Here is a 26170-nt window from a genome sequence, read left to right as displayed (position 1 = left end):
TGATTTAGTAACCTAACATACCTTCGTGGTAGAGATAGACACAACAAATATGGTGGCTTGGTTACAGTACTCTACAACTACCACGAGATGGCGACATTGTACAGTTCAGCCAATTCAGTCAGTGAGTTGAGCCAAGGTCGATGCACCATAAAATGCAGGGATTAGGAAAGCAAGCAACAGGACAAGCGGGGAAAAAGGTTGAATTTGAGCAAAATAACCGCTGAAATGTTAGTCGCCCCTAGCTGGCATACCTAGATAACAAGATTACTCCCTTTCACTCCAAGTGTCATTATCTCTGGTGAGATGAAGGTGCTCAAAGTGCTCACCAGTGGCTTAAAGCTGAGCCTTTGGTTCCTGTCTAACTCCTAGGTTATTGCTCCTGAAAGACTTTAAACCTAAACACCATTATCCCTGTCGTAATCCCAATCTTATCTACCCTACACCGTTGAGGAAGCTGACTACCCATATGGTGGGAGGAATTGGGATGGTAATGAAAAAGTTCAGTTTAGTACAGATTCATATTTACACTGATGACGTGCTTCTTACTTGACACAGCAGGTAGAGAGATCTCTCCCTGTTTTTTTGCTTTGACTTCATTTTGGACCCTACTGATGAATACACCCCAGAGAGCCTCTTCCCTGGGGCTCCTGACCCAACTCTCCTATGTGTATGCTCTTTCAAGTTGCTAAGCGCTGAACTAAAGTGGGTATGACTAAGGCCAGTACAACCGTAACATGACCTCTGTGTTCGTGGGTGTGTGTGTGTGTGTGTGTGTGTGTGTATGTGTGTGGGCTGACAACTTGGTTAAATATCAGCCTTCCATTGTGATACTGATATTCAGCAGTCTGGATCATGTTCAAAGGTGTGAGAGTAAGTGGCTTTTATTAAGTGGCAGGCCAAGATAAGTCAATGGAAAAGCAGCAAACATATGTGAACATATCACAAATCCTTCTTGACTGTGTGTGTGTGAATGGTTGCCATTCATTTAAGGACTGCACTGTATATTACCAAACGCATCTGCCTAGCTGACCTGGCGGCTGCTGAGTTGAGCCAGGTGGTCCCACCAACAGCACAGATTCATGAAAACTCATTCTTAAGAGGAGGCCCATGTGTCGTCATCAAATACAGATTGTTCTGTTTGTTGTGGTGATGGAAAGCCTGAGGGAGGTTCAATTGTAGATGTGCTCGTTTGACTTAATACATAAAGCAGCTGTTTAAGTATCAGCTGAATGTAACGCCCAAACAGTCTTGGTTATTAGTGTAAGTTTGCAGGGCTGTGGTTTGGGAGGCTGGGCCCTGTTCACAGGCTGCCGGTATGCATACCATGTTGACATCTACTGCTGGACACCAGAGGGCCATGCATTGTTAGCGGTTTTCCCTGATACCCCTGTCCTGGGTTGTTTGAATCCTTCCCTGTATGATCTGTGGCCACTGAGTATTTACATGTCAATTAGTTAAGTTATTTTAATGCAAAACTTTTAAACTAGAATACCTGTTCAGAGTGATGTAACAAGCCATTTTAACAGCAAATTATCAAATGAAACAAACTGATTTAATGATGTTTGGTCAAAACCTAGACGATGGGTGGTTATGTTGTTTAACTACATCTCATCACCTATGTTTTATTCTTCATCCCATCAAAGGCACTTTTTCATTATACAGCTTTATATACATTAAAACACCACTGTTGTCACTGTGCTTGTAGTAATGGCATATTCAGCTACTTAAAGATGTCTTCTGGGATTTTTGGAACAAGCCAAAACGGGTCTTAGAAAATTGTGTATCATATCATGTATTTGGAGATATGTGCCCCATGTCATCAAAACTACTAGCGTCTAAGGGGTTATAATAAAATGGTTCTAAATAGCCTATAGGTTTTGCACACATAAACAAAATACACATTCAACCCAAATCAGAATAGTTTCTTATTCGAAATAGTCAGCTTAACACAACGTTTTATTTCTCCAATTGAACTGTGAAACCCCACACCCAGGGCTTTACTGGTGTCCCCGTCCACTGGGTTGGAATCTCTGTGAAAGTCTTTTGTCTTTTTCCAGCGCACAACGGGTTAATCGGAATTGACAGCTGGCGGTTGTTGCGCATGCGTACATCCTCCGTACAGAGGAAACAGCCGGGGAGTAGCTATCTATCTGTCTGCGAACCAGCGAGCGAATATCCCGGGTACAGCTGATTTTCCCCGAAACAATTATGACCGTCTCGCAGCTGTCGCTTTCTCTCAGGTAGCGGTTCCAGGTCGCTGAATGGCGCTGGTGACCGTGCAGCGCTCACCGACCCCCAGCACCACCTCCAGCCCATGTGTTTCGGTAAGTTTGCGTCGTTTCGTTCCCCAAACCACCGAATCTCTCGCTCCGAGCTTTGGGTTGATTTCCGCTGTTTTTTTTACGACTGTCCTTACGTGCCTACTGCCTAGCCTTTGTACTTGTGCGCATGCGTAAAATGTATCTTGTTCATTTTGGAAAACAGTAGCTATACGTGAAGCCCAACATGCACAGGTTGTGGCTTTCACTGTTGCGCCTTATAGCTACTGCAGACAACGAGACTTGTTAATCAGCGTAGGCACACATTGTATTACACCTTGATGTAGTTTCGAGAAATTCATTTGGCCCGGTGGTGGGTATCCTTAGTACTGACATCGTGACGTAACCTACACGCGGGTAGATGCAAACCGCTAAAATAGGCACATTTCATACAGGCCTAAAACACTTGATCGGATTGCGAGGAAGTACTCATTTAATTTTCCTTCAGTGAGCGGTGATCATTTGCTCTTTGAAAAAGTCACAAGCAAATACACATTCTGTTCTTGTGGTTCGTAACAGGCGTGGATGGGGGTATTTGCATTAACGTGTAGAGGCTGTTGGGTGGTTCGCCAGTTTATTGCCTTGACGTGCGTAGACCCATTATCTGTTAGGGTGGGAAGCTCACATGTAATTCGAGACGTCATGGCGTGTACTGATATGTGAACTGAGATTTTTTTAAAAATTGGGATTCGATCTCGCGAACATAATTGCTCGCCATATCTGCCGCTCCTGTAGTATTCCATACCTCCGGGGCCTATGTCTCGTAGGCTAAGAATGAAACACAAATGATAATGTCACATTTTAAAGCGTAATGTTAAAGTTTATTTATATATGAATAAGTAAACTGGGTGTTAAAAGTTCTGAATGCTAATTTGCTTATTGCCGTGGTATTGTAACAATAAGGCATGTGGGTGTGGTATACGGCCAAAATACCGACTGTTGCCAAGCACTGGCATCACGGAGTGCCTGGACAGTGCATGGCTGTGGTATATTGGCCATATTATCACAAACCCCTGAGATGCCTTATTGCTGAGTCGTGTGTATGTGTTGCTGTGTACGTTTTAGTGTGAATTTACTTAGCGTACGCTGGTGGTCAAAGTGCTAAGAGAACTAAGCACAAACAAAATTTACCACCGTTTTTAGTTGTACTGCGCACACTGCACGTGTCTACGTGACAGCCAGATCGCCTGTTTTTTATGGCTACCATCTTCAGTAGCTACGTTGTAATAAGCTTTAAACAACGCTGTTTATATTGTGACTATTACTGGTGGATTTCTGAAGTACCGTGCATGTTTTTTGGGGTAATGACCATTGGGCAGTAAAAGAGTAGGGTTTCCACGATTCTCTCGTCTGTCACTTGACAAAAAAGTCAGTTATGGTCACCTATATTGATTGGTTATTGTATCAATGTCATTCACAAATGAAAGGAATACAAACGTTTTTGTTCCATGAAATGGCTTTGGCTGTGTTAAGTTAGAGTAGTAAGTTAGATACTAGTAAGCCTATTACTGGCTAATAAGCTATTAAAACGGCCAGGGGCAAAAGCCATACATTTCATGGAGGCAATTTGTGGTGGAGGTTAACTAAAGAAACGTTAGTCAGTTTAACACAATGCTTAATGGTGTCTAGCTAAATATTAGAAGTTGCGTGATGTCAATGCGTGACAAAAGTCTAATGTTGAGATGCTATACACTAGACTCCCAGTGTTGCTTCCCAGGTAGCGAGAACTGCCGTAGCCTGTCAGTCCATTAGATACTTCCACCAACCTGTTCCAAGGCAAGGTTGAGTCGCACTTGTTCTTGATTACCGCAGATCAGAGGGAGACTCAACAACGCATTCGGCGCAGCACTGCTTCTCGCACCTGCACACAAACAATCCGCTACACTGCTCCTGTGTGACTGGTAAGACACCATTAAATAGGGAGAGCTAAAAGAAAACTCCATCAAGCACACCTGTACATACCCAAGTTAATTATATCCCACTGCAGATTCACCCATGTCAACCAATCACACACACAAAATCACTCTCCTGTGAAAAGAACCTAACTAATACCAAACACACTAAAAAGGCATGTTCCACCCGGTTACATCTGTTTTGAGCAACTTCATTTGCCTGTGTCAGCCTGTGTACTGTGTAATGGATGTACTGTATCTGTAGGGTTGATGGATTCATCTGTCTGCCCAATTCCCTCTCATTGTTTTCCTCTATCGTGTGTGAAAAGGGGAGGATTAATACACATGTCTGGTAGTTTTCATGGACCTGACAATGATACAGTAGTTAAATGCCCATACGGTATGTTTTAGCTGTTCTTATTATTTTTATTTAATGCCATTCGATACTGCGATTGCAGCTCTGTGTTCCAAACACTCCGTTCATCATGTCTGCTGCATAGGGGAGCTGGGAGAAAGGTTCTGATCAGTCATGGATGTAATGGTACTGAAAACAAATTGGCTCCTTTTTAAAACAGTTTTAAAGTAAAGAAACCCTGAGAACATACTATGAAGGAAAATACAGAAGTGTAGCAGGTACAGAAATATATCACCTAAAACCGTACAAAATACCACCTGGTTCAAAATAAGATCAAAACATCATCCAGTAAGCAGTGTTACTGAACACACAGCCACACATAACTCTTCTATGTTCTCATCAAACCCAGAAGTGTGTTGAACCAAAGTGAGGTATGAGGATGTCAGAGATGTTATCTGAACTCATAATGTCGGTAGTACTTTCATCTCACAAAGATGCTTTATTGCTCAACGACGCCTCCAACAGCTGCCAGAAGTTAAGGGGTTTTTGACTCTGTTGAGTCAGCCAGTGTTGGGCTGTCAAGGAAACTGCTCTTTGTGGCTTCACAGTTTAGTTGCAGAAGAGGCCTCTCTCATTAGGATTTTGTACCCTGGGCAGCCCTCAACCACTATTACACACTGGAGATCGACAGATTGTGGATTTTTAAAGGCCGATGTAATAAGATAGTTTGGAGCAGGAAAAAGCCAATAGCCGATTAATCGGCCGATACCATCCGCAACACACTGTTGGAAATGAACAATCTTTGACTTAGAAACAGGATAACTGTTGAACTGAACATCTAAGTCAAAGTAAATACTTAAATAAACGAATAAATCTGGAACTGAACATCAGACTGACTGATTCTAGTATGAAAAATAACACTGAGTGGGAGCTATATCAGAGTAATTTTTTTTCACTGTCAACGCAAAAAACGAGCATTACCTTACCAGTCATCCGCACCTCTACCTGCCCTCTTCCAGTCATCTGTACCTCTACCCACTCTCATCCGCACCTCCACCCTAACCACGCCTCTACACATCTACCCGGTGTCATCCACTCATCCACCCTCGCCACGCCTCTACCCATTGACCCATCCACACCTCTACCCGCTCTCATCCACTCCTCCACCCTCGCCACGCCTCTACCCATTCACCCATCCACACCTCTACTCGTCCTCATCCACTCCTCCACCCTCACCATGCCTCTACCCATTGACCCATCCACATCCCTACCCGCTCTCATCCATACCTCTACTCACCCTCATCCACTCTTCCACCCTCACCACGCCTCTACCCATTGACCCATCCACACCTCCACCCGCTCTCATCCAGTCATCCGCACCTCTGCCCGCTATCATGAACAACCATGATGATTCTTGTTATTGTTGTCAGTTTGTGTCCTTGAACTCTTTTGTTGTTAGAGTTTTGAGGGAACTAGAAAATACTGGAAGTTAAATACTTTGTCAACTTCCTCAGGACAAGAAAGTCTAACAGGTTCTGTTTGTGTGTTAATGTACTGTATAATGCAGAGGGTAAAACAGTTCACCAGTAACGTAATGTGTAGTGGTCCTGCCTGGGCTTCTTTAAAATGTGAGCCTGTTTCAGGACATCCTGGATTTAAGTGCCTCCAACAAAACACACATCTCTGTCTGTCACTCTCTCTGTGCGTCTGTCACTCTCTCTGTCTGTCTGTGTGTCTGTCACTCTCTCTGTCTGTCTGTGCGTCTGTCACTCTCTCTGTCTGTCTGTGCGTCTGTCACTCTCTCTGTCTGTCTGTGCGTCTGTCACTCTCTCTGTCTGTCTGTGCGTCTGTCACTCTCTCTGTCTGTCTGTGCGTCTGTCACTATCTGACTCTCACACTGAACCTAGCCCCTATGCTAATGCTTCTCAGTGTTTTCATTCTGTCATTAAATTGTTTTGTCTTGTGAATTTCTGCTACTCACAAGTGCAGTGCTAAAGCAACCACATCCTTTTCTCTAGGTGCCAGTGGTATACTCTCTTTCTCTTCTGACAGCCTGTCCTACCTGTAGTCTCCTGCAGATAGCTTTGGAAACGTGTAGGGGCGCGTGTGTAAGCAGAATATCTAAATGGGCACACAAATCCTTATTTTTCTAGTCCTAACCCTGAACCTAACCTAAAGTAAACCCTTACCGTAAACTCAATAACCTAATATTTATGCCTAAGGATTTACCTAGCCCTAACACCTAACCAATAATACCTAACCTTAATTTTAATTGTTAAAACCTAATACTTAACCAAAAATTGCCTTTCTCAAAATGGGGACAGGAATTAATTTAATTTGTTCTGATTTAACCACAGTTTGTGGACATTATTGTCCCCATAACATTGTTAGTTTAGAAATGCGTACGCGCACACACACACACACACAGACTATGACTGACACGCATATTTCCAGACACACTGAAATACAAACCATAAGGGTTTTACATGTTATGTAAACACACCGACCGGAGGAATCTGGGCTGCTCCTCTCACTTCCTTTCCAAAAACACTTAACAACCCTGCCACTTCCTGGTGTCTGAGCAACAACCCATTTTAAGTCACTCTCTGTGATCACTGACCTTGATCCTAGGAACCAGAAAGATTTTCAATCCCATGACCTCTACACGCTCCTTAGGAAATTCTTACTTAAAGGAGGAGATTCAAGTTGTGTGCGTGCGTGTTTACCAGGTGCTCTTCTCTCCTCAGGAGTCCGGCAGCGGGGAGGAGGACCGGCGCTCTCAGCCAAGGAGGTAAGATTGACACACCCCCTGTGACATCCCCCTGTTGTGACGTGACATCCCCCTGTTGTGACGTGACATCCCCCTGTTGTGACGTGACATCCCCCTGTTGTGACGTGACATCCCCCTGTTGTGACGTGACATCCCCCTGTTGTGACGTGACATCCCCCTGTTGTGACGTGACATCACCCTGTTGTGACGTGACACATTCATCCTCAGAAATCACCTGTGCTATTATCAAGAAAGAGCCCCATAGGGCAGTGACATCACATATAGCACCTATTTTACCTCTGTCCTTTGTGATTTTGACATCATAATGAGCACTTCTGTGATTATGGGCTCTTTGAATATATCATTCATACTCAGTCGAAACAATGGAGATGGCATTTTACCCTTTGTATGTATTTTTGGGTTAATGGTTTGGGTATACTTCTTGTATGTAAGTCAGCCCTTATACATGTTGATGTCATATTCACCAATCAGCTGTAGTTACACTTGAATGTGGCTGGAAAAAACACCAAAGATTTTGATTAACCAGCATAGCTACTGGTTTACATAGACAGGGATTTTCTTTACCTTAAATTACTATTTCTGGATATTCTGAAAAGATAAACAGCCAAATATAAACATTGCTATAGAAACATGTTTTTAAAGGAAAGAACGGTCATTGTTTTCCCCCACAGTCCGTTTTCTATTGATCTTATTCTTGTGACCTCATAAATGGCTTCCGTGCGTGGGCTCTGTAATGTGCTGTTGAGACATCACAATGCAGTGTTCTCACTTTGTGCTGCAGTGGTTTTCTGGGGTTGTTGTAGATCAGGTTTGTTTCATGTCTGTTCACCACAGGCTCCTGAAAGCAGCTCTCACATATCACTTCCTTCTGCTGATTTTACGTGGGTCTGCACATGGGCGGGATTGTTTGCATGATTTTTTTTTTCTTTTTCTGGATTGCAGCTTCTCCTCTTTCCAGGGTTTTTATTTTCCCCATTTTTAGCGGAGTCATGGCCAGTGTTAATATTGGCCCTTCAGATCACTGACTGTCCACTAGAGGGCAGTGGAGTCTGTCTGATGTCTGTGGCATGCAGCTGGAGTGAAATCAATACCCACAAGGAGTGGCAAACAGTATGTGTGTAGTACAGAATAGTTATTTTAAGTTATGAAACATTTTATCCATTTACATGAGAAACACACATGGGCAGTAGAGAGGGCCATGTCTGAGCCATTGCCTCTGGGTTACATGTACAGTTCGGATCAGGCCCGATGTTTGTTTCAAACCTTAACACACTCTCCTGCCGTCTCTAGCATAAAAATGCATCTTTAAGAAAAACACACATGGAAGCAAATATCTCTATAGAAACTATTACACACACACACACCTAGTGTTCAGCCAGTGTTCAGGGAAAGGACGCGTGGCCCCTTTTTCTCGAACACTCTCTGCCTCGTGCTGTTTGTGTCCTTCACCAACTACTTTCTATTGGTCACACAAATAGTCACAAGACCATGTAACGGATCGGGCTAGCGGTGACATTTCCACACACACTAACATACAGCAGTTGTACATCACTGCACTGTGCCTCCATGTGACAGCTGTCCCTGAGTCACGGGGGGTGGGGGGGGTTATAATCGGTAAGAGGGGGACAATGATCCCCCTGTTTTGTAGCCGCGGTCTAACTGTGCCCGTTAACTCAGACAACCTAGGCTGTGGAGCGGACAGCTGTTTGTGATGTCATTAAACGTCTGTGGACAGAGTCCGCTGTCGGGGCTCACATACGCTCGTATGATTCCCGGCAGCTGGTTTTGGGTCGGTTGAGCTGCTGCGTAGATCAGCCCGGGGTGGGCCAACGGTCAATGGTTGCCACTAGGTTCTGCGGCCACAAAATGAAATGTTTTGTTTTCCTGGCCACGATAAACATGGTGATATTAGTGGAAGGAGTGATTTGGCCGACGAACGGCCCTTTCCCAATCCACAGTGTACTTAAGGTCTGGGCGTGTCTACTCTGAGCTTTTGCCCAGAAATGCCCCAGAGGAAGACCAAAGGTCCGTGACCACAAATTGAAATGACAGGTTTTCACCAGCATCTGCAGTAGAGGGGAAAACACTGTGAGTCAACCGTAACACCGTAACCAGGACAACGGCATGTTTTATGTTGCTGATTGCCTTAATAAAGTCCCCTGGGAAAGGTAGTTGCAGTACCGTGTGTGTGTGTTTGTGTCTGTGTATAGTCATAAATGACTAGTTATCAAGTCTAGTCACACAGTCGCCAATTGGACAGGCTTCCTCAGGCTTCTGAATGTTATGATCAGTCATACCAGGGCTCGGTGTGACCAGAGATAAGACCGTTTTGTTGTTGCTATATTGCATGTCACCTCCACGCAAGCCATATAAGACACTCAGTATTGAACCTTGTTTGTCACCAAGACTCTGCTATGCCTCTGAGCTAAAGCCTAGGCAAATGGTTCATTGATTAGCACTCAGGATGACACCTATCCCAGTCTGTACCTTGTTGTCATGACAACAAATCGCACATCTGCTGTAACTGGTTGTCAATTTGAAAACTCAAAAGAAACGCAAAGGATATGAAGTGGTGTTGTTGGGAAGGCGTGTAGCTTTCGGCGTGGTGCTTGCAATGCCAGGGTTGTGGGTTCGGTTCCCATGGGGGCTAATATAAATGAATATGTATGCACTCACTACTGTAAGCTGATGACAAGGGTCGGCTGAATCTCTGAAATATAAATTATTTATTGTAAATCGCTGACTTAACTTTCTAAAATGGCTTTGTACACAGACCGACAAATTCTCTCTTGCACCAGATCAGATGTTTTCAGAGCTTACACGATTGGTTGGAGGACATTTGTTAAAATCCTCTAAACAAGTACACGAACCAATCTGCTTTGATTTAATGACAAATCCATGTGCTATTTTCAGTGACCTTTAATAAAAATAGGCTACGAGACAAACTAATCAAAATAAGTGAACTGAAACTTCTAGTAAGGGAATTAACCAGGAGCCGATCAAATTGAGTTTGACCAAATCCTCTTGCAGAAGACATTGGGTCAGTGGACTTCCTTGTTTATTTGATCCCTGTGACAATCAGAGAATCACAGCTTTTCATCAGTCTGCCTTTGGAGGACCAGTTAGTTAACTTTCCACTATGTTGCCATTAATCAGAAGTCTCTGATTGTTAATCATTACTTCTAGAGACAGATCACACACACAGTGTGAGGACTGTTTTGGGATCACAATTGCCTAAGAAAATGTCTATATTTTCCTAAGCCCTAACTTTGTCCCCTAACACCCCATGGGGGTGGGGGGGGGGCATTGTGCCCCTGGTTGGGAACCACGGTGACCTACTTCATCCCTCTCTGCAAAAACTTCCAAAAGAACTCAGAAACCGGTCCAATCAGAACATCGCAGGGTGCAACATTTCAATAAAGAAAAGTCTGACTGCATGGGTCAAACAGGAACAAAAATTAATAACTTTGTAAGATCAATATCAAAGATATCAAAAGTCACTGCATCAATCCCCTTGCCATTTGACAGAAAATGATTTGCTTTAAATATAAGAAAATAGATGACCAGATGGTGTGTGTGTGTGTGTGTAGTGTTTTGGCAGTGTTCAGAAGTGTGTAGCGAGGGGGGAGGTTGTCTAATGTTGTGCACTTGGTTTAGCTGATGGGAGACAAACTAATCCTATAACAGGCAGGGTGGGTTTTATACATTTATTGTGCAAATAATCTGATTGACGTCCTGCTAGTGGATGATTTTGATAACCTTCACCACCTAACTAATTAGGTTGGAGTCAAATACATGGTCTCCCTACAAGTTAATATCATCATATCTGGGCCATCCTACTGTAGCCTACTCAATGCATTTCTTAATATATATGTGGTTTTATATATTTGTGTTACTAGGATGAAGATACTTGTTTTTGTTATTTGTCAACAGAAAATGTTTGTTAGTTAAGACAGATATTTTTAACAACGTAATGTGAGGCCCGGTGTATCCTACCTAATACCTAGAATTCAACACGGGTCATTTACTCTTTGGCTTCAGTTGCAGTTTGATTTCTCAATCTTCCGTGTTTACGTTGTAGTCGTGTCTTGTATTGGAATGAAGCTGAAAACACCGCGGTGCCTAGTGTCGCTGCCACTAGGCAAAGCCGTCCCTTTTGCGGCAGATCTAGAACCAGCTTTCCGACCACCGTTTCTAAGCCTACAACCATTGAGAACTAAAACACTGACCTTAGATCAGTCTGTCTCCAATCCCTTGTATTTTCCCCACGGAGCCCAGTACATGTGCGCGGACTCCTCCCCCGTCTCGCGTAGTAGACTTTACCGCAGCCTGACTGCGATGGTGGAACATTTCACGACATCACAGTCAGGGCAGAAAACGTCTCTCGTCACTCGATCATTTGGATTCAGTTATTTCGCATTAGTAGAGAAGTGGATCTGGACAGCGAATTGAGATATATGACCTTATTTTGTTAATACAACGGTTAATTTGTTTAGACTACTTTTTTTTTTTATTAGCCTAACCATTATATATACGTAGATGAACGTTGGTACTTGTGCGCGTGGTGTTATCTAGACACCAGCGGGGTGTTTTTCGGCGGTGCGGCAGTTCATGGTCACCGGTACGTAGCCAACCACATGGCCGCTCTCAAGTGAAGCAGGCCCCGCTACAGCGTCACGAGTCGAACTGCTCCCTCTGTCCGCCCTTGGGCCACACATCGCAGCAATGCCTCCCGGGGTTTTAGCCCCGTCCCCACGGACCTCTCCGGCCCGGTGCTTCTACGGCTTGACACCGTACTTCATAGAAGACTCCGTCATCTCTCAGAGCCAGATAGATCAGCTGTAAGTTTGCCGTTATCGGTGCGGATTAAACACCGGCTTCATTTATTTATTTTTGCTCCACATTTAGCATACCTCATTGAGGGAACGAGTTTGTAAATGTCATGTCGGTGTGGTTGGGTGTAATTTAGGCTCCCTATTAAGTTGCTGGATTTGCACCTTGCAGCTACTCGTCTTTAGCGTCACATTTGTAACTTGTAACAGTCACGATAAGCAGTAGCCAAAACAAGTACACCCATGTGTACATCATGATTAATTGCCTGAAATTATTATTTGAACTTTAGTTTAACATATTTACATGGTAAGGGACGTCACCAGATCCCGGCTTCCTGGGATTTTCCCTGTGTGCTATGCATTTGTTACCGTTTGAACTAGATTACTGCAGGTCGTTCGTTGTAGTGACCAGTTGTACCATTGACAATCACCTATCAAAATGATTGAACTGCAAAAAAAGTAGCGAAATGCAGGTGAGGAAGTGATAACTCTACTTCTCTGTTCATTGTCCCCGTTTCGTCCCTATTTCCTACAACGGCGAATGATGGGCCTCTGAGTGTGGCTCCTCTAAACTGTTTTTTGTGTGGTCCTTGGGATTTAGGCCAGGTTACTGTTGAGGACTTGGTATATCTCACTGACTGATTTATTGGTTTGCTGGAATTAATGTTAATTTGAGGGGTTTTCGTGTACCGCAGTGTCCTGCCCCCCCCCCCCCCCCCCCCCACACACACACACACACACCCCGACGCATCCGGGAAGGTGAGTGAGGGTGAACAGTAGCAGGATTCAGGGAATTGTCTCAAACCCAACCCTCCCAGACAGTATTGTTGTTGCCACATGCTGACTCATTTACCTGTTGGTCATGAGAATTCCCTCTGTTGAGCAACCCAGAGAGGCTGTGCCTGCAGCGCACGGCACGTCCAATGAGCCTGAAAGACACCGTATTAGTCCAGGAAGCTGCGGCACTTCCTCAGTGAGGGTTTGGAAGTTCACCGTCTCCCGGGGATCAGTTGCAGTGGGAGGCTGTTTTGCTGGTGGTTATGGAGGAGGAAATAGGCGGAGGACTGGCTGTGGTGTGTTATCCAGGCTTCTCACTCCGGGATTTCCCGCACTGTCTCTCTCACACACACACGCACGCCACAGCTGTATGCCAATAGTCCATTTTCATCATATCCCGTTGAATCTACTGCCCTGTCTCATTGCATCAACTCTCAACAAATGTGGGAAAGTTGAAGATCAGAGCAAGCCTTCCCCTGGGAGTATTTTCCACACAGCTCTTCCAACCAGGAAATCAATGCAGATCAAAGTGGGGGAGGGCACGCTTTCTCACCTGCCAAGCTGTTAGCCTTGCTGGCGCCCCAGCCACCGGAATGAGTTCCTATAGTGCCACATTGACAATAGGTAATCCCTACTGACAAAGCCTCCCCACTCCCCTGGCGACGCTGGCCAATAAGCAGTCACGCACAGGGCTTACTAGTCAGTGGTTAGCTTGAACCCGTGGTGGTCAGTGTACTGTTATGAAAGGGCACCTAAGACCATTGCGCCACCTGGGAGGGGTCAGATAAATTATTTCTTGTTTATTTAGTCCAGAGTCTGATCGTGTGAGGCCTCTTAGGCTCTACTGTAATAGTCCTGGCAGGGCAGGGCACAGTGATCTTAATCAAGGAAGTAAGAAGACTGATTTTTGTGTGTGTGTATGTGTGGCCCATGGGATTAGATAAACAAATCTGAGGAAGATGTTTCTCCCTTGTGTGTTTCCCCATCTCTCTTAATCCCCTTGTTCGCTCACTTGCTCCGTCTTAATTTCTGCGACGGTGTCAGAACTAGGTCTCTTTGACACGCACGATAAATGTGAACAAACAGATTCCACAACGATTCCTTGACGAGCAAGCCTTTCAACGTCCCCAGCACCGCGGACACCGCTGCCGTTCAACCATTGACAACTGACCACAGAAACCAGTAACAAGAGAGCGATTACAGAAGCCAAGTGCTGTGAGGAAACAGTAACCCACTGGGAAAATGTGGATAAAGTCTAGTCCACGTCAACCAGACTGACCGACTCAAAGCGGCAGTCACCAGCACCAAAACTCCGGGTGTACGGAGGACACGGTCTGGGTATCGGCGGGGGTTGATGGGGGACAGGAGAGACCGATTGGAAGATGGCCTTGTTGCGGTCTCTCGCACGTTCTGTTTTCTTGACCCTTTATCTGTTCTTTCCATCCTTCCCTCTCCCCGTTTTCCTCGTTGTGGGTGAGCCTGACGGCACAGTTAAGCCACCGTTACATAAAACCGGCTGTGTGTTTTTGGCAGGACCGTCGTCTGGAGGATGGTATGTGTTGTCCTCCGACCGGGATTCTGTCGCCACGTTCCATGTGGCAGAGAACATGGCGGAGTTTGTGAGGGACGTCTGTGTTCGTGGGTCTAAGTTGTTCAGAGGACACGGCTCTGTGGCATGCAAGTACTTCCTGTATGCCGCTGTGCTGTCGCGGTTTACCCCGAATGCCCATTTCCTCCTCTGCAAATTTGGTGAAGAACATGAACTGAATGAGTCAGTTTCAGCCTGGAGGAGAGTACTGCTGTTCTCAGCAAAAACATGGCATCACTACAAGCAGACGGCGTGGGAGCACAGTAGACTACTGTACATGGGGGGGTGGCCCAAATGGCAACCTGTTCCCTTCACAGTACACTGCCTTTGACCAGAGCCTACTGCCAATGTCTCTGTCTGTCTGCGGGCTTGGCAGGCGTTTAGTTTTTTTCCTCAAGTCGGCAGTTTTCATTCTACTTTTTTTTTTTGCATGAGAGAAAGTTACCTCTCCTTAAGAGGAGTTAAGATGACAACGTAAAACATTGTAGTTCCCATAGGGGGATCAGAATGATTTTTGATACGTGAACATCTTCTGTATTAAATAACAGATTTCAAACAAGCGCAAAATATCCTTAAATAATGAGAACCGGGTTGTTGCCCACGTGGTGTTGAGACCCGACCCGTGGTTTGGGAACCGTTGGTTTAAGAGCACAGATCTTCACACACGACCCTTCCGCTCAGACGGGCCACAGCTGAGGTGTGAGGCAGGCAGGCAGGCACAGGACGTTCCGTTTCCTCCAGTTCTGGCAACACCTGTTCAGGCCACTTGGGGGCACCATAGACAGTGCGTTGCCAGGTTGAATTGGGATTTCTTTTTTTGTCTTTGTTGCGGTTACTGCATTTGGACAGCGTCTCTCTTTCCCTCCCTGCTGCAGCATCAGCGAGAGCTTCCTGACAGTGAAGGGCGCCGCCCTCTTCCTGCCCCGGGGAAATGGCTCCTCCCTGTCTTCTGCTTCCCGCTTCTCGCAGCTCCGGAGCAAACATGCAGGTAGGGTACGGGGTGGAGATGGCACGGCAAGCCGCATTCAAACATGCAGGTTTTATGAGGCCCTTTTCACATCAGAAGTGTCGCCTGGCCTGTAAACCCAAAAGCACAAGTGGCACAGAAGCAAAAACACAGTGGTCAGGAGAACTTCCTAGTTCAGGCCTAGTTAAGGCTTCTGTTATAAGGGGGGGGGGGGTGTTTGTTAATAGGTAGAAAGGTGCCAATGATTAAGCATTAGCACGATAGACCACTGGTCAGCTGATAACCAATCACAGAAGACCAGATTCTACTGTCAATCACATAATGTTGCTATGAAACGTAGTGGTGTGTTGTCATGGACACGTGCTGATAACAGTGTTCCCTGTGTGTGTTTAGGGGACCTGCAGCAGCACTTACAGACTATGTTCACTCTCCTACGACCAGAGGACAACATCAAGCTGGTGAATACACACACACACACATTCATGATCACAAAACAGTGCTTTTCAACTCAAACGTCAATAATCTGTATTTTCCTTTCTCCCTCTGTTTGTCCTTCTGGATTCAGGCAGTGCGTTTGGAGAGTACCTTATACCAGGGGACACGCTACATGGTGGTGGTCTCCACTAACGGCCGACAGGACACAGAAGAGAGCCTGGTACTGGGCATGGACTTCAGCCTGACCGACAGGTGTGTGTGTGTGTGTGTGTGTGTGTCCACTGTATCCACATATTTCAGAGCCATGGAACTTGGGACAGAAGTGGATGAATATATTTTGTGTGTTGCAGCTCGTGCTCAGTGGGACTCGTTCTTCCTCTGTGGAGTGACACTCTGATACACCTGGATGGAGACGGGTAGGTGAAATCTCAGTCAGTAGCGACGGCATGGTCAATGGTGAAATCTCAGTCAGTAGCGACGGCATGGTCAATGGTGAAATCTCAGTCAGTAGCGACGGCATGGTCAATGGTGAAATCTCAGTCAGTAGCGACGGCATGGTCAATGGTGAAATCTCAGTCAGTAGTGACGGCATGGTCAATGGTGAAATCTCAGTCAGTAGTGACGGCATGGTCAATGGTGAAATCTCAGTCAGTAGTGACGGCATGGTCAATGGTGAAATCTCAGTCAGTAGTGACGGCATGGTCAATGGTGAAATCTCAGTCAGTAGTGACGGCATGGTCAATGGTGAAATCTCAGTCAGTAGTGACGGCATGGTCAATGGTGAAATCTCAGTCAGTAGCGACGGCATGGTCAATGGTGAAATCTCAGTCAGTAGCGACGGCATGGTCAATGGTGAAATCTCAGTCAGTAGCGACGGCATGGTCAATGGTGAAATCTCAGTCAGTAGCGACGGCATGGTCAATGGTGAAATCTCAGTCAGTAGCGACGGCATGGTCAATGGTGAAATCTCAGTCAGTAGCGACGGCATGGTCAATGGTGAAATCTCAGTCAGTAGCGACGGCATGGTCAATGGTGAAATCTCAGTCAGTAGCGACGGCATGGTCAATGGTGAAATCTCAGTCAGTAGCGACGGCATGGTCAATGGTGAAATCTCAGTCAGTAGCGACGGCATGGTCAATGGTGAAATCTCAGTCAGTAGCGACGGCATGGTCAATGGTGAAATCTCAGTCAGTAGCGACGGCATGGTCAATGGTGAAATCTCAGTCAGTAGCGACGGCATGGTCAATGGTGAAATCTCAGTCAGTAGCGACGGCATGGTCAATGGTGAAATCTCAGTCAGTAGCGACGGCATGGTCAATGGGGAAATCTCAGTCAGTAGCGACGGCATGGTCAATGGGGAAATCTCAGTCAGTAGCGACGGCATGGTCAATGGGGAAATCTCAGTCAGTAGCGACGGCATGGTCAATGGGGAAATCTCAGTCAGTAGCGACGGCATGGTCAATGGGGAAATCTCAGTCCGTAGCGACGGCATGGTCAATGGGGAAATCTCAGTCCGTAGCGACGGCATGGTCAATGGGGAAATCTCAGTCCGTAGCGACGGCATGGTCAATGGGGAAATCTCAGTCAGTAGCGACGGCATGGTCAATGGGGAAATCTCAGTCAGTAGCGACGGCATGGTCAATGGGGAAATCTCAGTCAGTAGCGACGGCATGGTCAATGGGGAAATCTCAGTCAGTAGCGACGGCATGGTCAATGGGGAAATCTCAGTCAGTAGCGACGGCATGGTCAATGGGGAAATCTCAGTCAGTAGCGACGGCATGGTCAATGGTGAAATCTCAGTCAGTAGCGACGGCATGGTCAATGGTGAAATCTCAGTCAGTAGCGACGGCATGGTCAATGGTGAAATCTCAGTCAGTAGCGACGGCATGGTCAATGGGGAAATCTCAGTCAGTAGCGACGGCATGGTCAATGGGGAAATCTCAGTCAGTAGCGACGGCATGGTCAATGGGGAAATCTCAGTCAGTAGCGACGGCATGGTCAATGGGGAAATCTCAGTCAGTAGCGACGGCATGGTCAATGGGGAAATCTCAGTCAGTAGCGACGGCATGGTCAATGGGGAAATCTCAGTCAGTAGCGACGGCATGGTCAATGGGGAAATCTCAGTCAGTAGCGACGGCATGGTCAATGGGGAAATCTCAGTCAGTAGCGACGGCATGGTCAATGGGGAAATCTCAGTCCGTAGCGACGGCATGGTCAATGGGGAAATCTCAGTCCGTAGCGACGGCATGGTCAATGGGGAAATCTCAGTCCGTAGCGACGGCATGGTCAATGGGGAAATCTCAGTCCGTAGCGACGGCATGGTCAATGGGGAAATCTCAGTCAGTAGCGACGGCATGGTCAATGGGGACGGCTGATGTTGACATGTCTCTTCCTGTCTCTCAGGGGGTTCAGTGTGTCCACAGATAACAGGATCCATGTGTTCAAGCCGGTCTCTGTGCAAGCCATGTGGTGAGTTGACCTTCCTCCTCAATGTCCCCTCCTCACTCCCCCTGTCCTGTCCCCTCCTCACTCCCCCTGTCCTGTCCCCTCCTCACACCACCTCAATGCTCCCCCTCTCTTTCTATCCAGCACCTTTCTCTTCTCCGTCCATTGCCTCCTCTCATCATCGTCTCACCGTTCCTCTCGTCCCTCAGGTCGGCTCTGCAGTCCCTCCACAAGGCGTGTGAGGTGGCCCGTTGCCATAACTACTTCCCCGGCAGTCTGTTCCTCACTTGGGTCAGCTACTACCAGAGCCGTGTATCTTCCGACCAATCGCGCATCAACGAGTGGAACGCCATGAAGGATGTCCAGTCCCACCGGGCCGACTCCCCTGTGCTCTTCTCTGACGTGTGAGTGGCAAACGTTGAGTTTCTTCCAGTACGTTTTAGTCACTTACCAGCCGCTCATATCCAGAGTGCCGTCTTCAGATGGCTTAGCGGGAGAACCACACCACCGTTATTAGTTTTAAGCACACCTTACTCACTGAAGTAGCTAGCAGCAGTCAGTCCTAGAAGGTTTTCTAATGTTTTCCATAATGTGTGTGGAATGCGTTAGAAATCCGAATCATTTGAGGCTGATAAACCTACTACAAACGTCCGTTCTTTCCCCGCTGTTGTGTTTCCAGGCCGACAGAGAGGGAGAGGACTGAGCGGCTGATCAAGACTCGCCTGAGAGAGATCATGATGCAGAAGGATCTGGAGAACGTCACCTGCAAAGAGGTAAGTTCCAACGTATTTTCTCCGGAATGTTCTCTGTTGGAAATGCATGTCATGTTTAGTGCGTGTTTTAAAGGGCTCATAGTCCCAAACATATATGTCCTCACAAACAGTGGTGTTTTAAAGTGTCGAATGGTTGCTTCTCCTACTGTCCTGAATTCTCAGTGTCTCTGTCGAGGTCAGGTGTGTTGATGTGAGCCTGTGCGCTTTGGGACTGCAGACGCTCATGTCAGACACAGAGCTCTGCGGGGCCACTGAAGTACTGGGTGTCCGCAGCCTATGAAGTGGGTGTGTTTTCTCTGCTAGATCCGCACAGAGCTGGAGGAGCACATGGTGTGTAACCTGCGGGAGTTTAAGGAGTACATCGACAACGAGATGATCGTCATCCTGGGCCAGATGGACAGCCCCACGGAGATCTTTGACCACGTCTACCTGGTAGGTGCTTCCATTTCCATCATTCTCTTCTCATACGGTAATGGGGAGGATATCTTTATTTATTTTATGTTTCTTTTGGTTGATAATTTCACACCATTTCTGGTGCTAGTTTGCTGTATCTGCACCAAATCTTCTTAAATTGTAATGCAAACCGAAACTGGATCGATATTGTGTCGACGTCTGCGTTCCGCGATGATATCTGTGGTGATTTCCAGGCCTCTTCACTGATCCTATTACCTCGTTCTTGCACCATTTAACACTAGGAATGCCAAGTGCCTACGTGAATTGGCGTTTGAGTTTATAATTAAAATTAAACTACCATTTTGAAAGCTCCACCCTCCTCCTTCTATTACTTTTACTAAATAGACCTATATAGAATTTGTCTGTCAGAATTCTAAACTATTTAGAGACTATTTAACTTTTTTAGCCCACTGCACTTAGCATTGGTACCCAAATGGTACCTTGGCGCTAATCACCCCTCACTGAATGGATGACGTCAATGGATGAATGCGTGATACTCCCAGATGAATGATCAGAGACTTGGTTGAATTACCAATTCAACGAACATTACTGTTTTTTATTTCAGGAAAGAGAAACTAAATCGGGCACACATCGTCTCTTTAAATTTTCTCTGCTCAATTTACATTTGTAGAATATAAATCTTCAGTATTAGGCTAAATTATTATTCACAAAATGAAATACCAGTGATATTCTTTACCAGTAGGGCTATGCATTGGTGTTGAAATCAGCTCTAAAGTCCCACACCAGGAGAGACCTGCAAAGACCAGCCGTTTACGTAGCCTGTTCATTCATATATATATTATTTTTAACACAGTTCTACTGTATATAGTTTGATGACAACCCAGTAGATGAACTGATGCTCTGGCTGGATGGTGATGCTGTGGAGGAGAATGTCCATGCTAATAGGGACGATTCCCATGCTAATGACGCCAAACGGCGTTCGGATCTGGCTGTTAATGTTCGTCTGAAAGGCTTGGCGATCCTAGTGTCAAACTTCCCCTGTTCAAAAAGTTTGAAAGGGACATTGTAACAAAGGCTGGGTGAAACTGATCTCCTAAACCATTCTCCTACCAGGGCTCAGAGTGGAACGCATCTAACTTAGAAGAGCTGCAGAATAGTGGGTAAGTCCTGCTCTGGAAAACTACAACTCCACTACTGCACTACATTTTAAATTATTTATTCAGCCTGGACTTTGAGTATGAATCTAAAATGACTATTTCTCCTCCTCTCCCATGTTTCACCCTCCCCCCTTTCCATCATTCGTGGACCCTCCCCCCTCCCCAGTGTCCAGTATATTTTGAACGTGACCAGGGAGATAGACAACTTCTTCCCAGGGCTGTTTGAGTACCACAACATCCGGGTGTATGACGAGGAGGCAACAGACCTGCTGGCCTACTGGAACGACACCTACAAGTTCATCTCCAGAGCCAAGTGAGTCATTACTGGCCGGCCAACTTGCTCAACCAGCTGTGGCCACGGTGCCAACATAGCGAACGCTGAAAATCCAATTGCATTAAATGAGCAGTTAAACGAATAGTTTGACACAGGCCGCACCTTCAAATTGGTTGTAAGTGGAAAATAGAAAACACTGAATTTTCACTCTGTTTAAAATGTTCATTATGCACATTATGTAGGCTATGATCTCTTTTTTTTTTTTAAGTGAGATAATCTACGCTGTTTACACCCATGTTTGAAAATCGGGAAATCATAACCGTAATTGCAATATTTGTCAAAGAAATTTCGATCCAATCTTTTATCCAAATCGTGTGCCATCTCTCTCTCTCTGAATACTGTTTCCGTTTCACTCTAGTCTTCATTGAGTGGTCGGTGTATGTCGGTCAGGGGAACCGTCTAAATGGCCCTCACCTCAGAGCTCCTACATCAGATGGGTACCGGGTGGTGGTTCTGAACAGTGTCTCTCTGCTGGCCCCTGTAGGAAGGCCGGTGCCAAGTGTCTGGTGCACTGTAAGATGGGAGTGAGCCGCTCCGCGTCCACGGTGATCGCCTACGCCATGAAGGAGTACGGCTGGGACCTGGGGAGGGCCTTCGACTACGTGAAGGAGCGCCGCGCCGTCACCAAACCCAACCCCTCCTTCATGAGACAGTTGGAGGAGTACCAGGGCATACTGCTGGCCAGGTACACACACACACACACACACACACACACACACACACACACACACGGTCTGACACCAACATAAGTGCACACACTGCGTTCTTTCACACTAGCACCTCGGTAAAGACGTTCTAAGCAGGTATGTCAGTTGTGCCATGAGGAGGATATTTGTGTTCCAGTTAGCGAGGAGGTGCGTGGAGGTGTATGAAGATGCCAGGCTCAGAGTTTTAGACACACATTTGTGTACACATGCTCACACAGTATACTCTGTCAAGTCTGGTGTGAATTACCCATTTGACAGTGACCCTAATGGGGTCATGTACCAGCCAATATGCAGTCAGCCTCCCTGTCCTCCAGTAATGTAGCTGAATAGAGGAACATACCAGCAATGACTCATTTATTTTACCAGTCTTTCTTTTCTCTTCTCTGTCTCTCTCCCTACAGTAAGCAGAGGCACAACAAGCTGTGGCGTTCCCATTCAGACAGTGACCTGTCGGAACACCACGAGCCGCTGTGCAAGCCCGTTCACCACACCCTGGGTCGCTCTGACCTCCGTAACCAGGGCAACAGCCCCAATGCACCCTCCCTGGAAGAGCTGCTGCAGCCGCTGGGCTCCCCCTCCAACACGGGGCAGATTGTGCGCTCCGTCTCCGAGTCCGGGAGCCCCTGTAGCGCGGCGAAGGTGGCGTGGTCCGGTGGCCAGCCCTGTAAGAACCAGGAGACGAGAGACGATGCGCTGACCTCCGCGTCCACTGACCAGTCGCGGCATTCTGTTGATCGGACAGCCGTTCCCACTGGTTCCCGGGTCCAGGGGGAGTCCTGTGGGGCGGTGCCCCCAGACGCTGCTCCTCCGGCCGGGTCCGTGTGTCTCCCGTCTCCCCCTCTCTCCAACGGCCAGTGTAACCTGGAGGAAGACCCGTCCACCCCGCCTCTCCCCCGGCCGCAGGCGGCCACAGCGGTGCCGGGCGTTTCCACGGTCACCGCGGCAGAGACTGTGCCTGTTGAGCGCCCTCATCCTCCCGCATCCCCACAACATGCCCCTGTCGCCCCGGCCCCCCCTCTACCCCCGTCCGGCACGGACCGGCCTCCGAAAGCCGAGGAGCCGTCGTCACACATGCCCCGCCATCCGCAGGTGGCCGAGACTTCCGCGCCAGTGCCTGTCAGAAAACATGACTGCGATTCACACTTGACAGGCGGGGCCGTGGACTGTTCGGGGGCCCAGCAACCCCCCGGCGATGAGGGCTTTGGCCTTCAGGACCCGGCGTCCTCCGCTCTCAGCACGGACCACATTAACTTCTTCAGCGCCAGAGAGAAGTTCCAGGGCCTGGCCCAGGATGGGAGGACGCGCTGCCTTTCTGATCAGGCAGTGCAGCACACGCCTCAGCTCACTCCCAGGGCACCGGGACCAGAGCAGCAGGAGGACCCGTCTGCCGAGACCCCTGTGGAGGGAGGCGAGGAGGAGGAGAAGAAGAGGGTGAGACTATTTAAATTACAATGTTTCAGAGATTAAGGTAAATCTCGCTCTTAAAAGTGAATATCTTTTAATTAACAAATATGGTTGCTGACTGATTCTAACTTGTTTTTATCAAAAATATAATTTGGAGAAACAAAATAATTTGAACGCCCACCTCTTTTTCATTTATTTATGCTTTCAAACTTGGGGTTGTGGAAGTCGAACCCACAACCCTGGTGCTGGGCTCTCACCTAAAATATAATCCCATGATCCTTAGGAGGATGTATTGGCCACAGTGACTTTCAGGTGTCTGAAGGGAAATGCTGGTCATTTACTTTAGAACTCTATTTCACTATCCGCAATACAACTGTTAGAACCACACACACCACTTATAACAGTAAACCTCCATACAGGACAGAGTGTTGTGAGGTTTCTAAGTTCCTTCAACAGCGTCACCCATTGGTGTTGGAGGAGATCCTAAGGAAACTGACTTTGAACTGAAAATAATCTGCCATCTTTTTATTGACTGTAGAATCATTATCCATTGTTCTCTTTTCTTTCTCTCAGGGGAGCATTGTCTCTGTTCACCTTATAGTCACAGAACTGGAGTCAATGGCACACAGTTTGGCCCCTCCCCCTGGCCAATCAGAGCCTCTGCTTTCCCAGGACCAGAAAGTGGGTCAGTCAAACCAAGAAGTAGAGGAGAAAGAGTCACAACAGGAAGTGGAGGCTGTTAAAGAGGAAGCAAAGGTCAAAGCACAGGAGACGGAAGCTGCCACCGACTCTCCTGTTCTCTCTGGTGATTGGGCGATGGGCTCTGTACGCCGCGTTACCCAACAGCTGGAGCAGCGAATGAGGCAGGAGCATGACTCCCCTTCCCCACCGCCCCCGTCCCTCCCCCTCACCGCCAACAACCTTCATCGTCGGTCCCTTGTCCTGCATTACTCCTCCAACCCCCACCCGGAGGCGACCTCCAACCCCCACCCGGAGGCGACCTCCAACCCCCACCCGGAGGCGACCTCCAACCCCCACCCGGAGGCGACCTCCAACCCCCACCCGGAGGCGACCTCCAACCCCCACCCGGAGGCGACCTCCAACCCCCACCCGGAGGCGACCTCCAACCCCCACCCGGAGGCGACCTCCAACCCCCAGAATGCATCACTCTGTTCACCAGGCACCGGTGTCAAAACTGTGCAGGAGGATGGGGCTTGTAGTCCCATGGAGGAGGATGGAGGACAGGAGACTGGGAGAGGCTCTTCACACACAAACAGCCCTGTATCTGCCGTCCACCCGACCCACATCGCCCGCCAACGCCTGGCCGTCGACCACGCCTCCTCCGCAGGCTTCCTGTGTCTGGAGGGGGTGACGGAGCAGGAGTCGAGCACGGACGGGGGTGATCCCACCGGGCGACATGGTCACGCTGTCGTAGTGACGGAGACTTGGGAGACTCTGCGGGAGCTCGGGGCGTTCCTCTGCCAGGTGAACCGAGGCGGAGCCAAGGTTTCCAGGCGTGTGGGCCAGGCGTGGGGGGAGGTGGGCGCGGCGGGGCGCAGTGGGGCCGCAGGGTGCAACCGGGAGAGAGCCAGGGAGGTGGAGGTGCGGATTCGCAAGGCTGGATTGACCCCGCCTTCCCTGATGAAGCGCTCCGCCTCACTGGCTAAGCTGGACTGCCTGGAGCTGTCAGCCAATGACCTGAGCTACTGGGAGCTTAGCCCCGCCTCTCCAGGGACACACAGCGTAGAATCGCCCACCCTGGCTACAGTGGAAGACTGCTCCAAGAAGCTGAGGATGCTGTCCCACAATGCCTCCTGTCCTAATACTTGTGCTGTTCTGACCAGTGTGTCAGACTCCCTCAGGACCCAAGGGGAGGGGACTGTTGAGGGTGGACACACCTGTTCGGAACGCTCTCCCCAGTCCGGTCAGGCCTGGCAGGGGGGGGCGTCTCTGGACTCCGGTCTCGCGCTGATGCCCTGCCTGATCTCCGTGGCAACACGTCAGCAGTACGAGAGGACACACCCCCTACGCAGGTTTAAGAAACGGACTGTCAGCACTCTCTACCACACTATCTGACTGCGTGCGTGTGTGCGTGCGTGTGTGCGTGCGTGCGTGTGTCTGAGACACAGACACACACACACAAAACTATGAAGTATGTGAGTATGCAAAGATGTGTTAATGCTGGTCAAAACCCATCCCCTTCCTGAGCCTTCTTTCATGTCTACATCATAAAGCTGCCCTCCCTGAAAACAGTAGAGGCCAGATGCATCCTTCAGTTTGTCTAACGGGCTACAAGTTGTTTTCAGAGATGAATTTAACTGCACAATACCTCCCAGGGACTCCTGAACCCAGCACCTCCCAGGGACTCCTGAACCCAATCCAGCAGAACAGCACAACCAGCAGTATCCTCAGTGGCCATCCAGTCAGTCACTTATCATTCAGTCAGTTTAAACAGGCCCAGTCTCGAAGAGTGTGCATGTATGAAGCCCCGTGGTGGGAGTATGTATGTAGTGACTTCTGTTAAACGTCTGTGTTGTTCATTTTAGGTGTGTGTGTGTGTCCGTCCATATGGATGTGATTTTTTTTTTTAACTAAAGTTTGTCACTTTTGGGCACATAATAGGAATTGACCTGAGCATGTGACTGGCGTGTGCAGTTTCTCCCTTACCTTATATCAGAAATAACAATGATATGAGGTTTCTCAGATATGCACTTTATTCCTTTTATATTTTTCAATGTTTTATTTTTCTTTGTGTGGTTGCTACAGTACTCTTGGGAAGCATTCTTTAGGCGAGTTGAAAAGGTGTGTGTGTGTGTGTGTGTGTGTGTGTGTGTGTGTGTGTGTGTGTGTGTGTGTGTGTGTGTGTGTGTGTGTTCACTGTACAAAATTGTAATGTCTGTCTTTTATCCTTTTAAACTTTTCAATGTAAATATTTTTTTTATCGTGTGCTTATACTGTGACCAATAAAAAATGACTCAGAC

General features: G+C 47.6%; 1 protein-coding gene across 3 annotated transcripts; it reads left to right on the top strand.

Moving 5' to 3' along the window:
- Positions 1-1742: 1742 nt before the first annotated feature.
- LOC105031270 (protein phosphatase Slingshot homolog 1) lies at positions 1743-26170 on the top strand. Of its 3 annotated transcripts, none has more exons than XM_029120828.2 (15): positions 1743-2324; positions 7313-7356; positions 15429-15541; positions 15914-15978; positions 16086-16207; positions 16306-16371; positions 18359-18424; positions 18610-18804; positions 19080-19173; positions 19477-19605; positions 20701-20747; positions 20911-21057; positions 21563-21763; positions 22187-23216; positions 23763-26170. In XM_029120828.2, the coding sequence occupies exons 1-15, from the start codon at positions 2262-2264 to the stop codon at positions 25263-25265; spliced, it is 3885 nt and encodes a 1294-aa protein (XP_028976661.2). In that variant the 5' UTR covers positions 1743-2261; the 3' UTR covers positions 25266-26170. The 3 variants fall into 3 exon arrangements, 2 of the variants coding, with proteins under 2 accessions (XP_028976661.2, XP_028976660.2); XR_004575936.1 differs by lacking the exons at positions 1743-2324; positions 7313-7356 and adding an exon at positions 11274-12197 and having other exon boundaries at positions 23763-25747; positions 25992-26170; XM_029120827.2 differs by lacking the exons at positions 1743-2324; positions 7313-7356 and adding an exon at positions 11274-12197.

Source organism: Esox lucius, chromosome 7 (genome assembly GCF_011004845.1).
Source record: "Esox lucius isolate fEsoLuc1 chromosome 7, fEsoLuc1.pri, whole genome shotgun sequence".
Lineage (NCBI taxonomy): Eukaryota > Metazoa > Chordata > Actinopteri > Esociformes > Esocidae > Esox > Esox lucius.
The sequence above is the reverse complement of the archived record's forward strand: the minus strand, read 5'-3'. Positions and strand labels throughout refer to the sequence as shown.

What these genes read in the sequence shown, in the direction of transcription:
- LOC105031270 (XM_029120827.2), top strand. Translation starts at nt 12,082, where the DNA reads ATGCCTCCCGGGGTTTTAGCCCCGTCCCCACGGACCTCTCCGGCCCGG. An exon ending in GACTTCAGCCTGACCGACAG is followed by an intron (nt 16,208 to 16,305) that starts GTGTGTGTGTGT and finishes TGTGTGTTGCAG; the next exon opens with CTCGTGCTCAGTGGGACTCG. An exon ending in TCTTTGACCACGTCTACCTG is followed by an intron (nt 19,606 to 20,700) that starts GTAGGTGCTTCC and finishes TTCTCCTACCAG; the next exon opens with GGCTCAGAGTGGAACGCATC.